General features: G+C 39.3%; 1 protein-coding gene across 3 annotated transcripts in view; it reads right to left on the reverse strand.

The window, feature by feature from the left end:
• Positions 1-16,515, reverse strand: part of Poln (DNA polymerase nu) — a 130,599-nt gene that overhangs the window by 54,523 nt on the left and 59,561 nt on the right. For all 3 annotated transcript variants that reach the window (XM_021163099.1, XM_021163100.1, XM_021163098.1), the window contains 3 exons: positions 8,213-8,270; positions 7,221-7,298; positions 5,570-5,684 (listed from right to left, as the gene is read on the reverse strand). In XM_021163099.1, coding sequence (XP_021018758.1) covers positions 5,570-5,684; positions 7,221-7,298; positions 8,213-8,270 — 251 coding nt within the window. The remainder of the gene's footprint in view (positions 1-5,569; positions 5,685-7,220; positions 7,299-8,212; positions 8,271-16,515) is intronic.

A 16,515-nucleotide genomic window follows, 5' to 3' on the forward strand; every position in this document is an offset into this window, starting at 1 on the left:
AGGGGAGTGGGGGGAGGGTATGGGGGAATCTTGGGATAGCATTGGAAATGTAAATGAGGAAAATAACTAATAAAAATACTAAAAAACAAAATAAATAAATAAATAAAACCGTCCCCCCAAAGAAGCTTATAGAACACCAAATAGATTGCACCATAAAGAAAATCCTCCCACCACATAATAATCAAAACACTAAATATACAGAACAAAGAAAAAGAATTAAAAGCTGCAAGGGAAAAAGGCCAAGTAACATATAAAGACCTATCAGAATTTCACCCAACTTCTCAACAGAGACTCTTAAAGCCAGAAGTACCTGGGAAGATGTCTGCATAAGAGACCACAGATGTCAGCCCAGACTATTATACCCAGCAAAACTTTCAATCACCATTGGAAGGAAACAAGATATTCCCAACAAAACCAAATTTAAACAATATCTATTGACAAATCCCATCTACAGAAGATACTAGAAGAAAAATTTCAATCCAAGGAAGTTAACTACATCTAAGAAGACACAGGAAAAAAATTATCACCAGCAAACTAAAGGATGGGAAGTGTGCGTGCGCGCACACACACACACACACACACACACACTACCACTACCACTACCACTACCAACATGAAACTAACAGGAATTGATAATCATTGGTCATTAAAATCTCTAAACATCAATAGACTCAATTTCCCAATAAAAAGACACAGGCTAACTGAAGGGATGTGAAAACAGGATTCATCATTCTGCTGCATTACAAGAAATACACCTCAGCAACAAAGATAGACATTATCTCAGAGTAAAGGGCTTGAAAGGGTTTTTCAAGCAAATGGATCCAAGAAGCAAGCTGGAATAGCCTTTCTAACATCTAATAAAATAGACTTTCAACCAAAATTAAGTAAATGCCTATATGCCACAAAATTGGAAAATCTAAACAAAATGGACAATTCCTTTGGTAGATACCAATTACCAAAGTAAAATCAAGATCAGGTAAATAATTTAAACAGTTCTACAACCTCTAAGGAAATAGAAATACTCATTAAAAGTCTCCTAACCAAAAAAAGCCCAGGGCCAGATGGTTTTAGCACAGAATCCAACCAGTCTTCCAAAGAAGAGCTAATACTAATATTCCTCAAATATTTCACAAAATACAAACAGAAGGAACAGTGCCAAACTCATTCTATGAGGTCACAATCACCTCATACATAACTACACAAAGATTATCAAAACTTTAAGACCAATTTCCCTTATGAACATTGATGCAAAAATACTCAATAAAATACTCACAAACCAAATACAAGAACACATCAAAAACATCATCTACCATGATCAAGTAGGCTTCATTCCAAGGATGCAGGGATGGCTCACCATATGAAAACTCACCAATGTAATCTACCATATAAACAAACAAAGAAACTGGATGTCTGCATGTAGAAGAATGCAAATAGAATCATATATATCACCCTGTACAAAACTCAAGTCCATGTGTATCAAAGTCCTCAACATAAAACAAGATACACTGAACCTATTAGAAAAAAAGTGGGGACTAACTTTGAACTCATTGGCACAGGAAAAAACTTCCTGAATAGAAAACTTCCTAAACAGATAGTGTAGGCACTAAGATCAACAATTAATAAATGGAACATCATAAAACTGAAAAGTTCTGTAAGCAAAGGACAGCATCAATAGGACAAACTGGCAGTCAACAGAATGGGAAAAGGTCTTCACCAACCCTACATCCAATAGAGGGCTAATATCCAAAATATATAAAGGACTCTAGAAATTAGACATCAACAAACCAAATAACCCAATTAAAATGGGGTACAGATCTAAACAACGAATTCTCAACAGAGGAATTTCTAATGGCTGATGTTCACCATCCTTGGTTATCAGGGAAATGCAAATCAAAATGACTCTGAGATTCTATCTTATATCTCTCATGACTAAGATCACACATTCAAGTGACAACATATGCTGGTGAAGATATGGAGCAAGGTGAACATTCCTCTATTGCTAGTAGGAGTGCAAACTTGTACAACCACTTTAAAAAGCAACTTGGTGGTTTCTCAGAAAACTAGAAACAGTTATACCTCAAGACCCACCTATGGCTGGGTTGGGGAGCAGCGTGGGGGGGGAGGGTATAGGAGGCTTTGGGGATAGCATTTGAAATTTAAATGAAGAAAATATCTAATGAGAAAACGTCAAAAAAGACCCACCTATTCCACTCCTGGACATAAACCCAAAAGATGCAGCACCATACCATTAGGACATTTGCTCAACTATATTCATAGCAGCTTTATTTGTAATAGCCAGAAACTGGAAACAACTTAGCTGTCCCTCACCTGCAGAATGGATAAAGAAAATATGGTACATTTGCACAGTAGAATACTACTCAGCTATTAAAAACAAGGACATCACAAAATTTGCAAGCAAATGGATAGAACTAGAAAATATCAGCCTGGGGGCTGGTGAGATGGCTCAGTGGGTAAGCACACTGACTGCTCTTCCGAAGGTCCGGAGTTCAAATCCCAGCAACCACATGGTGGCTCACAACCACCTGTAATAAGATCTGATGCCCTCTTATGGTGCATCTGAAGACAGCTACAGTGTACTTATTTATAATAATAAATAAATCTTTATTTAAAAAAAGAAAAGAAAAAGAAAATATCAGCCTGAGTGAAGTAACCCAGACCCAGAAAGACACACATAGTATGTATTCACTTATAAATGGATCCATAAAGTACTGGATAACCATACTATAATCCATAGATCCAAAGAAACTAAGTAACAAGGAAGGCTAGGGGAGGATGCTTGAATCTCACTCAGAAGGGGAAATAAAATACAGACATTGGAGGTTGATGGAGGGAGGGAAGTAGGTGAGAAAGGGAGTTGGGGGGATCAGATATGGGGAGGGCTGGTGGGAGAGGAATAAAAGAGCTAGAGAAAAGAGGGGGAGAATTAGTGGGAGAGCATCTCTGGAACTAGATGGAGACCCAGGATGTGGGAGTGACCATAGCTGAGACTCCTAGCAATGGGGGATTTAGAGACCAAAGTGGCCAACTCCTATAGCCAGATGAGGCTTCCAGTAGAGGGAAGGGGACACCAACTCACTCACAAAACCTTTGACCCCAAATTTTTCCTGCCTATAAGATGTGCAGGGATAAAAATGGAGCAGAGATTGAGGGAATAGTCAACCAATGACTGACCCAACTTGAGACCTTCCCACAGGAGACAGCCAACTCCTTATACTATTAATAATACTTTGCTATGCCTGTAGACAGGAGCCTAGCATAATGGTCTTCTGAAAGGCTTCATCCCAGCAGCAGATGAAAGCAGATGAATAGACCCACAGCCAGACATCAGGTGGAGGTTCTGTGCAGCTGAGCATGGGAGCCTGCCAGTGAGGACCAAATATACATCTGGTAGATTCAGGTAGGCAGTATCTCTGAGAGGACCCTGGCCAAGTTAGAAGTCACTTATATTAAAGGGCAGCATTGCAGAAGGTCAGGACATAGCTAAGGAGAGCAGAGAATGGGGTCAGAAAGAAAGAGAGTTGCTGGAAGGTGGATGGTGGCAAGACTCTGAGCTGATGCTTATAAGCTAGACTTGGCTCCTGATCACTTCCTCACTTCCAGCCAGAATCCCTCTTATTGTACTTAGAAAGGATTCTGTTTGTCCTCGTCATTGCTTTATTGCTGTGAAAAGATACCATGACTACAGCAACCCTTAAAAAAGAAAGCATTTAATTGGTGGCTTGCTTATAGTTTCATAAGTTTAGTCCACTGTCATCACAGCGAGGAGCATGGCCACAGGCATGGCAGGCATGGTACTGGAAAAGTAGTTGAGAGCTATATCCTGATTGGCAGGCAGAGAGAGATAGGGCCTAGCAAGGGCTTTTGAAACCTCAAAGTCTACTCCCAGTGACACACTCCCTCCAACAAGGCCATACCTCCAATTCCTTCTAAATGACTAAACATTCGAATATATGAGACTAAGGGGTCCATTCTTACTCAAACAACCATACTGTTCATTCTTTGTATCTGCCTATTTTCCTGCTGGCCCTATCGAACACAATTTCCATGGTTACTCACTCTTATGACCAGCTGAGCAAACAGTAGTACTATATTCTTACCCCCAACTCTAGCTTTTTTACATAGAATATTTCCTGACCTTTATTACTCAAACAAGAGCCTGTGGTGCTGGTGTTCTGATGAAGGCCCAGGGAAGGCTAGACTCTGCACTCTTCACTTATTCAGCAGATGCTTTGCAAGCTCCAGAGCTTAGTGGGGAACAGCAGGGAACAGGCTGCTGATGCTGTACATATGTGCACTGGACAACAAGCAACTAAGCTAAGAAAAATCAAGTTGGTGTGTCAAAAGTGCCCTTGAAGTCATGAGTGCAGGGCATGCTTGGATGGAGTTGCAGAATGGTCTTCCTGAGTACACAGTAATGAGAGGTTTGAGAAAGTGGACACCATTGTGCTGGGGACTAGCCAGAGAAGACCAGTAAGTGAGCCACTGCAGCTGAAGCCTAATCGGGAGGTATACAGTCCTGTCCCCATGATAGTCACATGTCCTGGGGAAAGACTAACAACAGAAATAAGCCCTTGAGAAGCCAGGGCAGAACCACGTATAGGGGCCAGGATCACCCTTTCTGGAAGGCTCTCAACACAAGGAGTTGAAAACTCCTTGTGATGAAAGTGAAGAAAAAAGAGGAAGTCACAGGGGACAGTCTGATGGAAGAGACTCAAGGTGAGTGGAAGTCAGCATCTGTGGTTGAAGGGGCAGTGACAGTTGAGGCAGGGACCCTCTACCAGCAGCAACCTGCTCCTCCTCTTCCCTATAGTAGAATCCTGACTCTGTGATAGCAGTGGCATATCTGTTTAGGTGAGCACCCTCATGATCCAAGCCAGTTACAGTCTCTAGTTTTTCCACACCAGAGCAGAGCCTCCCTTTAACTGGAAAGTGAGGTATAGCAGATGACTGTAGTGGGTTCCATGGAGCACCCTGTTACTCCAGATCAGGGAACGTGAAATTAGAATCCTGCACCTGCTCTTTTTACCTGCCTAGCAGGCAGCTGGCTGATTTTCCACTGGGAGGAAGAAAAGTTAGTGCCCAAGAATGGTGATTCAGAAAAGAAGGTAGATTTCGATGGCAGAGAGGGATACCTCAGCAGAACCTAAAGTCTTTGGCTGCTGGAATTCCCAGAGTGAACCAGAGTTGGGGGCTGCCACCTGGGGTCCATATGTTCCTGCCCTCTGAATGGCAGGGGTTAGATAGGCACAGAAAGGACAATGGCCTTCCAATAGGAGGCTCACAGATCACATGTGCAACACTGGAGCTCCTTCTCCTGTGACTTCCTACTTTCCATCCCTCCTATCCTTGCTTATAGTGGGATGAGTCTTCAGTTCTTTCATAATTAGGAAACTTTGGCATCTATTTCATCTACTCTTATTTTCCAAATGATTTACAATTACAGAAAAAGTTTACTTTTTTCTTATGAAAATAGCTTAGGAATAACTTTTAAAAACATGTTAGCATTCCTGTAAATCAGATACTATTGTGCCTTGTTTTGTAATCTTACCACTGTGAAGTCAGGGTAGAAAATACATCATCTCTTTCAGATTCCTGGAATAACTTCAAAAGCTCTGGATCCCCAGATAAATGTGCAAGAATGCGCAATTCAATCTGTGAAAAGTCTGTGAGACAGAGTTCTGGGTCAGTTTATGGTACCCCCATCATTGACTCACCCCATGCCACTCTCAGTCTGCCTCTCTGTGGGGCTCAAGGTCATCACACATCTTCCTATCTGCCAGTCTCCCTTAGCCTTAGGAATATAGGCTCTTTTCTATGCCGGCAATTCCAAAGACCGTTCTTCCTCTTACAAGGTCAACAAAGCCTCCAGAATGGGCATTGTTCATTCATTATCTATATTTAGCACAACTTTATGAAGGGCCTCCTATGTGCCAGGATCCCCTGGAGATATGTTAGTAAACAATATAGACATAGAACCCTTCCTCCATGGAATTTACATTCTAGCAGATATTATGAGTAAATCATTTGGTATGTCAGAAAAAGAGAAATGGAAAAAATGGATCAAGGTATAGTTTGGGAGAGAGTGGTGTGTATGTGGAAAGCTGGTGTCATGGTGGGGTAGCCAGCTCCTTTGCTTCTAGACCTTAAGAAATTTACAATGAACAAAGACAAGAGGAATACTGGAAGGCTATAGGGTCTTGAAGTTCAGGAGCACAGTGGCTAGAAGGGCTGCTTGAGTAGGCAAGGGGAAGGGGTGGGGGAGGACAAAGGAGGAGGAAGCAGATTGAATGAGCTATGGAATCAAAATACAGCAAAATGAGGGGGTTCTGAAAGCCAAAGACGTGTTATTACCTAAAGTACATAAGAAATCTTTGTTTCAAGGTGGGGACATCCACATGGAGACAGGGGGGTGGGGAGGAGGTATGGGATGAGGAACAGTCAGAGAGTGGATAGGGTGGGGGAGAATAAAATATGGAGTGTAAAAATAAATAGATAGATAGATAGATAGATAGATAGATAGATAGATAGATAGATAGATAGATAAGAAGCACTTAAGTTTAAAAAGGGAGGGATCCACAGAGCAAGGTCATAAGAAATAATGCAGCAACACAGAGTCCCTACTCCTGTAGGGCCATGTGCAGGAACCCACAGTGACTAAGCTGGTCCTCAGGGCTCCCAGTCCAGGAGACTGCAATTACTTCTGCATCAGAGGGGTTGGAGCGATCAAAAGACAGAGCAGCCATATCATGAATCTCAACTTCCTTGTGGCCAGAAACTTCCTTTAATGATCTGGCTTTTTCTTTTCTCACATTGCAGAAGTATGCCCTTGTCATTACTAACAAGATGGTCGGCCCCTTCTTAGATAGATATTAGAAGATAACCCCTCTTCTGCCATGTGTGCTCTGATACCCTGTCTTTGGAACCCAGGTCATCCTGTGTGTCTCTGGTACTGAGAGCATGACCGTGCTGTTCTCTGTCTGCTCATAGAGTTATTAGCAATTTTAATAAATAAGTTAGTCCCAGCAAAAAAAAAAATCCTTGTTTCATATAAGTATTTGCTTCAAGATTTATTTGCATGAATATGTAATGTATTTTATATGTATCTTTGCGTTATTTAGTTGGTGAATATTTGAACTTCATGAAAATGCATAAAGCAAGCTACAAGACAGTGGCATCCCTCTACCATCCTATGTATGTACCTGCTGCCAGGAAGGTGTGGCCTTCAGAGGACACAAACAGGGTTCTTGGTGAGATGGTGACAGTCTCCTCTTCTTTACCTAGAATTGTCATTTCAAGAGCATGTGGTGAGTTTCACTATCCACTGACCTGCAATAATTCTTCATACAGAGATATTTCAATATCATCCATGAATAAAAGTCTAAATATTTAATTTTTTACTTTCTAGTAATTCAATTAAAAAATAAATGCCACTTGAAGATAAGAAATTTTTCTATTATCAAAATTCTCTGCTCTGTCTACAATTATGATAAAGAAAGTAAAAATGTCAGACACTGACACCCAAAATCACTCTAGCAAAGCACTAGAGATTAAGCCCCACTGACTGGAAGATTTACTCAGGGCTATGGCAGCTATGTGGTCCCCACCGGAGTACACCACAAAAGGGTAGCTGCTTAAGGTGATGATGTGTATTTAGAAAGGAGTGGTGTTCCTGTGACTCCTGGGTCAATGCCCACAGCAAAGCAGCAGCACTGACCTGGCCACAGCTTATTGGGAGTGGACATCCTAGCGCCCTTTACCAGATGGGGATTTTCTTTTTAAGGAATGTGACCATCATCAGCATTACATGTGGGATAACTCAAAAGAAAAAAGAATTTTCATATACTGTTATAAACATCTCCAGAAAACATTAGGTTTTATTAAAACTCAGTGCTATTGTGTGCGCATTTGTTTGTTCTTTATTGGGAAGTTGGTGGGGGAAGGACGGTGGGAAGGGAGATATTTCCCTGGTATAATTACCATCTATTTTAACACATAAACTGCTAAGAGGGAGGTACTATATCACTTCAGCTGCTTTTTATTTTTCAATGTAGGTTTAAGTATTGGTCATGTAAACATAGAGGAGAGCTCCAGAAAAGAATAACAGTTATATTGTAAGAAAGTAACTGTAAACACTTCTGGGTTTTTAAGAAATGCTCTGGAGATTTTAACAAGATAGAAAGTAATGTGTTACCTTTAAAATTCCAAGGCTTAGAAATCTGAATTGGGTGCTTGGAGATACCCTGGATATTCTAAAACAAAAATAATAGTTTTAGTTGAAATGTGTACTCTTAATATGTACCACTTATGGTTTTTAAAATATATAGTATTTATTAAATATTTTATTAAATATATAATGCCAGCATACTATGCAAAAGTATATTATCATATAATACAACTAATATGAAAGTTTCAATAGAGACACCACAAATGACAATCAGCAAGTATGGGAACTGCCTTGACTCTGGCCTGTGTGAGCCTGAGATACATACAGTGACCTGCCAGTAACCCAAATTATTAACTTTCTTAATTGTAAAAAATTGCAACATGATAAAGGTAGATTTCTAGGAAATCTGTTATTCTTTTAATTTAAAAATACTCCTTTTTTCATTAATTTCATTAATACATCCTGATCACAGCCCCCCCTCCCTCCCCTGCCAGTCCCGCCCTCCCAACCTACTTGCACCATCCTCTCCCTTCCCTACCCAGGTACCAACCCACCTTGGCATATCAAGTTGCATCAGGACTAAGTGCATCCTCTCCCACTGAGGCCAGACAAGGCAGCCCAGCTAGGGGAAAGGGATCCAAAGGCAGGCAACGAAGTTCAAGTCAGAAACACCCCCACTCCAATTGTTAGGGGTCTTACATGAAGACCAAGCAGCACATCTGCTACAAACCAAACCCAGTAACACACACAAAAAGGGTTATATGTCATGACCAGAGAGAACTGTCTCAGAAATGTGTGACTTGTTTAAAAATCTAAAACAATTAATACATAGTACTCATGGAATAAAGAGCTTCAAAATACAGTTATGTTGTACAGAACAGAAAAAGGCAATGGCAAATCCAACTCTCACTCAGCCTATGTCAGTATACACACTGAAACAACTTACTATGAAAGGGGAATTTTTTCCAAAACAGCACGTAGAAAGTTTACTGATTCTGAGTAATTTCACTGTCTAAATCTGTCTAAAATAGACTGGTGCTCCCCACCCATCAGAGTCAGAGCATCATCAAGCCAAACTATAGTTAACACACACATTTGGCAGCTCTTGGAAAGCACTGTACGGTCAGGAGCCGCCAGCAGGGGTTCAGGTCCAGACATTATTTCCCACAGAACGCAGCATAGTAGTTTTAATGATAGCTGTTTTACCAAAATAAAGGAAATGTATGGGTTTTCTATTAGTCCTGAGAAAGTAGTAAGCTTAAGCTTACTGTGCTTAGATGAACTGTAAAGAAATATTTTTGATAATTAAGGCTTTTTTGCAATATATCAAGTAACAGAATAGAAAAAAAAACTCACCAGATATTTAATTTACACAGCAAACTTTAACCATTTCAAAAAAAATTAAAACATACATCTTGTCTTTGGTCAAATGAAAGACTGTCATCTTAAGAAGAACCTTTTTTTCTTCCTTAAAAGATGAGACTTTAGCTTTTTCTTCTTCCACTATTGCTAACAGGTACTAAGATAAATTAAATTGTGCCTTATATTTTGATACCTTGCAATGGATATTTTGTCCAATAGGGACTTGCTGAGGCATGAATGGGAGTTTGGGATCCACCTTAGCAGAGGACTTTAGCCAGTAATCAGTGCCTTTACAGCTGATAGGGCAGGAACAGTTACTATAACAGTGCCATACTGTGCTCTCCAATTGATGCTAGAGGACCATAAAATCACTGAACAAGAAAAAGCATTTCAGGGGTTAGGAATTCTACTCAGTGGTAGAGTGCTTGCCTAGCAAGTGCAAGGCCCTGGGTTCAGTTCTTAGCTCTGAAAAAAAAGAAAAGAAAAGAAAAGAAAAGAAAAGAAAAGAAAAGAAAAGAAAAGAAAAGAAAAGAAAAGAAAAGAAAAGAAAAGAAAAAGAGAAGAGAAAAAGCATTTCAGCCGGAGTTGCTTCTATGAAGTGTCCCCAATATAATACGTCTACATAGCAGAGCTATTAAAACTCAATAAATCAACTTCTAAAATAGAAATAGGTTGAGTTTTTTGTTTTGTTTGTGTTTATAAAGAAAACCAGAAACATCCATGGAACTGTCTATTGTATGGAATGGCTTTTGAAGAAAAATAACCTCTTTGTTTTAGAGCAAAGTGTTAAAGATAGAAGAACTATCACATGACCCCATCCAGTTTCACCCTGTGAGCATCTTGGAGTTGGCCGCAGCTAAACCCACAGGTTGTATTACTATCCTCTAAGCTCTGTGCTTTGTTCTCATTGATTTTTTTTAAACCTAATCTCTTTTTTTATATGACACTTAGTCATCATGTCTCTTTAATGTCCTCTTGGCTGTCAGTTTCTCATCATGCTTTACAATTTTAAGGAATGCTAGTTAGATAGGAAACTCCACCCCAACAAGTTGGGATTTGTCTTGATAGAGGGGGTGGAGGGTGGAGGGCATAGAATTATGTTCTTGGGAAAATGATCAAAGTGATGTGTCATCCTCATGTTGTTCTGTCAGGACATAGGCTGACAGAACAGGACCTTCTTGCTGTTGGCACCAATCTCCACACAATATTCTAGGCCTCTTTTTAGAAAGTTACTTTTTTTTTGGAGTAAAATATTTTATTAATCATTTTATTTGTTTACATTTTCAAATGATATCCCCCTTCTCACAGCCCCCCCCCCAAAGTAAAAGCATTCACATTGGATTAGTTACTTCTGTATCACCATGACCGCAGATCTGATTTTTAAAAACTTATTTTGGAAAAGATTTATCTTGGCTTCCAATTTCAAAGGGTTCATTGCATCATGGCATCTTGGAAAGAGCATAGAAGAAGTGAACAGTTTATAGCATGGTCAGGCAGGAAGCTGACAAAGGTGATGTCAATGCTTGGTGAGTTTTTAGTCATTTCCCTCTTTTACTCTGCCTAGGCCTCCAGATAACATGGTGTTATCCACACCCAGGGTGGGTCCCCAAGGTTAATCTCATGATTCTTATGGGAATAGGGCTTGTGAAGAAAGGCCATGTTCTCACCACATTGCATCATCTCTCTAGCAACACAATACATCATAAGCTTAGGTATTTTCTACCCAGACAGTGACTCACTATATAGCCAAGGTTGGCTTCCACTCTCCATTTCCCAGACACCTGTATTCTGATTCATTCATTTTTCCTTTAAATTTGTAAGAGCTCTTATTTGATTCTTTGTGTGTGGGTATATGCATGTATACACCAGGGGAGGTCAGAAGGGATTTCCAGATTCCTGTTCACACATAGCTGTGTATAGTTGTGAATCACTATGTGGGTGCTGGGAGTTGAATCTGGGTTCTCTGCAAGAATAGTGAGTTCCCTCAACCACTGAGGTGATCCAGTCCCTCACTCATGTCTGTTTATGGCTTCATGGCCTATTCATTTTTATCATTGAATAATATTTCTCTGTATGGATGTAACATAGTTTACTAATCCATTGAAGAAATTTTTGTTTGCTTCCAAGTTTTAGCAATAACTTCTAAAATTGACATCGTATGTATTTATGTGCAAGATCTTAAATAGATCAAAGTTTTCAGATAAGTTTGATAAGCTGTGGAGTTTGATGATTGGATGAAATGGCAGTTTGTATCAAACTGTTGAATTTGGGCTTATACATTGATTCAGCAAGTGAAGTTGTTTGCTACCAGGTCTGCCTGATAACCAGAGTTTGATCCCCTGGAACTTCATGATAAAAGGAGGGAACCAACGCCTAGGATGTCCCTGATCTACAGAAGTATGCTGTGGCACATGCATATGTACACTTATAGATAAATGTAATACAAACTACATCTTTCCTCCTTTAAATTGATTATCTCAGGTATTTTGACACAGTGATGAAAAACTGACAAAGGTGAAGTGAATGTTATTTCAATTAATGAACCAATACTGGCACATAGTTATTAGTAAAGTCTACACTTTACTGCCAAACTTCAGAAATGACTGCATTTTTCATTCTCACCAGCAATAAATGAGAATGTCTCTTGTTCCACATCCTTATCAGTAAACTTTTTTACTCACAAAACATGCACTATGTGTTAACTTGATGCTATAAACTGCTTTTAGGATCTTAGGGGTTAGGAAACAGAGCTCTAAGCCTCATAGATAGCACCACTGTTATGACTGTATTCTTTCCTCTGGCTCTTCCCCTCACTGGATTCTAACCCACACAGGCAGGGTTATAAGCCCTTTTCAGAGTTCTCCTTCCCTCTGCCACCCAGCTCAACTTTGATCTTCACTGTGTCTTCCCTCTCAGAACCTCTCCCAAGTCCAAAGGAGCTGTGACAACCCCTTCCCAACAAGTAGGAGCTGTAGATTCCAGTGTGTCCTTATGTTAAATTGACAAATGCCAGGCTGGATTTGGGGGCTGCAGGAAAACTTCAGAAATTCAACAAAGAAATACAGAGTAAAACACTATTAGATCTTTGGAGCATGATGCTTTTCTTTCTCTCTCTCTCTCTCATTCTAATTGAGAGCCAGAGCTGAGCAGGAATCCTTTATTCTCAACTGTGTCTCTTCACTCTGTGGAGAGACAGAGGCTCAGCCCCAATGGCTGGCAGCCTCTCAATAGCAAAAGGAGCAGGAATGAATACATATCAGATGGTATTTCAAAACCATCTTTGTGCTATGAAGTATTTTTTTTTTCAGTTAAAGCTGCTTCTGTTTCCAGAAAAGTGGCATAAACATATTTTCCTCCTTTCTGTCATTAGGAACAACTAAAACCCTGGGTACTAGGCATCCAGGAAATATAAAGAACTCTGAAAGCTGGATAGAAAGAATGGTCAGGGACTACAAAGTCCATAGAATTACACAGAACTGAAGTCCACAATTTTGCTCTAACATGTCTCAAACTGGGTGCTAAAGAAGCCATCCACAGACAAAAATCAAACAAATAAAACAAACAAACAAACAAACAAAAAGACATCTAGCAAAAGACCACTGTTACAGGTAGCCTTACAAGACAGAAAACTTTTAGACAAACAGAATTTTTCCTGTCAGTCACCAAAAAAAAAAAAAAAAAGATTTGTGACTGAGTTTAGCTTGGATCCTCCTACCTAGACAAAATTCTTCTTTGTAATTTTCCATCCACTGACCCCTCACCCTGCCCATGTGTTCTAAGTCCCTAGCTGTCCCTGTTTGTATCCAGAGTTGAGATCAGCCTCCCCATCTTATTGCAATAGTCTTAGATATAGTCTCCCTGGATGGCTTAACTCTCTCTACTTGTTTCAGTTTTTTTTTTTCTTTGACAAAATATAATATAGCAAACTGCGTAGAATGTAGCTACAGCAACACTAAGAGGGAAGTTTAAAGCACAAAAAAAGAAAATCTTCAGCAACAATCTATGCTCAAGAAACTAGAAGCTAAGAAAAATAAACCCAAATCAAGCAGAAGAGTAGAAACAATAGGGAACAGACACCAACCAATTGAAAATGGGGTGGAGGAGGGGATCAATAGAGCAAGTACTTGGTTATTTGAACATATCACTAAAATCAACACAACTCTTATTAGCCTGTCAAAGGAAAAGGAAAGAAGAAGAAAAACATCAATATTGAAGGCTTATTGATACACTGAAAATGCAGAGGATGCTGTCAGCAACATGCGTGTGAATTTCACAGACTGTAGAAAACTGTCACGTTCAGATTTTCAAGTAGTGATTGAACTGTCCATAGAAACATAATTATCTTTTGTTAAAACAATCAAGTGTTTTAGCCATATTGTTTTGAATAAAATAATTATTTCCTTAAAATCGTAAAAGGGTTTTCCTTAAGATATATATTCACTGTCAAAAATATTCCTAGGACTTTTACCTAGAATTCATTCAATGTGTTATCAGACTCCTGCCATGTGTGTGCCACAGTGAAAAATGCTAGATCTTTCTGCATTCAACCTGCATATAACTAACACTGATGTAGTAATACATAAGCTGCTGTAAAAGGCTTCCTTAATACTGAGTATGGGTTGTAGGAGCTAATATACTAAATATTTTTCCTTACCATGATTCATCAGCAATATCTAGCACCTTATATTTAAGACCTAAGTTCCCAATACTACTTTTTCTTTAGAGACATTTGCAACATCTGACAGACATCATGCCCACTTCCAGGGCTAAAATACTGGGTGTGAAGGCAAAACTGGGGGAAGGATGAGAGCGCTGAAGTCAGGGATGCATGAAGGAGGCCCAGGGATAAGGTCTTTAATGAGACTGTAGCAGGTCCAGCCTCAGAAGAGACCAATACACCAAGAGTACAGAACAGAGCCTAGAATCAGACCATGCATGGCATCACTCCTGTATGAAAACGGATTACAGGGTGAGTTGTCATGACTAGAATGTTATAACAAGCAATTATCCAAATGGAAAATGATTATATCTCCACTTCACACTTGTAGTTTTTAGTGGGATTGAAGATACATTGCAAAATATAGACTTTGAGCATGTTTGTAATTGCCTTGCAAGTAAAGATTCCTTAAATGGCACAACAAGTCGGATATTGTGGTACCCATTTGTAGTCCCAGCTGCATGGGAGGATGAGGAAGGAGGCTCACTTGAGCTTATGTCTGTCTTAAAATAGAAACCAAAACCAAGAATATGTAAGATATAAAAACCTATAAAGTTGATTTAGAAAAAAAAATCAAAGACTACACAACATGAAACCAACCATAGACTAAAGATATATCTATAAGCAAACAAAGAAAATACCCACAACATATGAAGAACTTTCATAAATTAACAAAAATGAGACAAACTTCTAAAATGAAATTAAGTAAAAGACTAAGTGGGCAAATAATTGAAAAACGATACTGAAAGAAAATAGCACTCGTCAAGAGTAACAAACCAAACAAATGCCTCACCGACTATGTGGCGTTACATTATTATGAAAATACCTCTTACATTCCAAGAGATTATACTTTTACTGCACTTCATAGCCAAAGTTAATAGCACAGCCTGGAATCACTTAGGGCTTAAAACTGACATCTTACTATATACTCAGCCTGTTCATTGAACCCACCTTTAAGAGACTGATGTAATAATCTTTCTTGCCTTGGATTTTCCATGTAATCAATTCTTACCTAAGCTAATGCATAGCTGACATCTTAAATTACATTCTTCCATGCCACTGTTCCTCTAAAGAACTCTGACACTCTGACCTCAGTAAGACATGTTGAAAACAGCAAATATGATGAAAGCAACCTTATAAAACAAATAAATGCTGGAAGCAACATGAATATAGATTGATAAGTCCATTTGAAGTTTGTCATGGAAGTCAGTTGAGTCATTTGGCGTCAGTAATATTTTATCCTTTGTAAAACTTTATTAAAGATTTCTGTAAAGCATCCTTATTCCTTCTCTATAAAATGATTTATGTGCTATTCAATAAATACAGAGCAAAGGCCTTTGTGAAGGATACATACAGACACAAAGACACAGGGACAGACAAGACATGACAAGATTTAGACAGGCATGGATTCAAATTCATACAGCAGACAGATTACAGATGGGCCAGAAGCAATGTGCTACAGAGAGATGACAGAAGATACAGGGAGACAAGTAGAGATTCAAGTCTGGGCTTGCTCTTGGTAAAAGTACTCCAAGAGAAATTGTTCTGATTAATTTCCTTAATGCAACACTCATGCATTTTGGATACTCTGAAGTTATTACTAATATGTTTAAGTGGCAAACTACTATTTAGGGACATATAACAGGGACAATAAACACTGCATTTGGAATAGAAAAGGACACTGACTTGGGAAAAATATCTAGGAAAGAATAAACAGGATTTTAGTGCCACCAGGTAACATTTAAGTTCTTAAACTGAATGAGTGACATGCTTAACTATAGCAGGCTTTGTTCCTCATGTATAAAAAAAAAAGGGGACCAATAAACTGGGATAGAGACATAATCCCTTAGAAACAAGACTTACTAAGGCAGGGCTTCTGCTTGGAGCTCAGAGTCGCTGACTGGGAAAGAAGACTACCCTGGAGGATATGTGCAGGGATTAAGGGACAGAAAAGGAACAGAGGAAATCGGAGCAGTGGCTGAAATGCAAAGGCACCATAGGTCCTATCAGTTGATTCAATAATGACCTAGTCAGGTACTAAAACACTGTACAAACATGCCAGTAGGTCACTTAAGAGAGTCATAGAAGTAACGAACACTAGAGAAGAAAAAGTACTCATAAAGAAATGAAAGTAGAGGCCTAGCAAACACAGGAATGGATGTTCACAGTCAGCTATTGGATGTATCACAGGGCTCCCAATGGAGAAGCTAGAGAAAGTACCCAAGGAGCTAAAGGGATCTGCAACCCTATT

Source organism: Mus caroli, chromosome 5 (assembly GCF_900094665.2).
Source record: "Mus caroli chromosome 5, CAROLI_EIJ_v1.1, whole genome shotgun sequence".
NCBI lineage: Eukaryota > Metazoa > Chordata > Mammalia > Rodentia > Muridae > Mus > Mus caroli.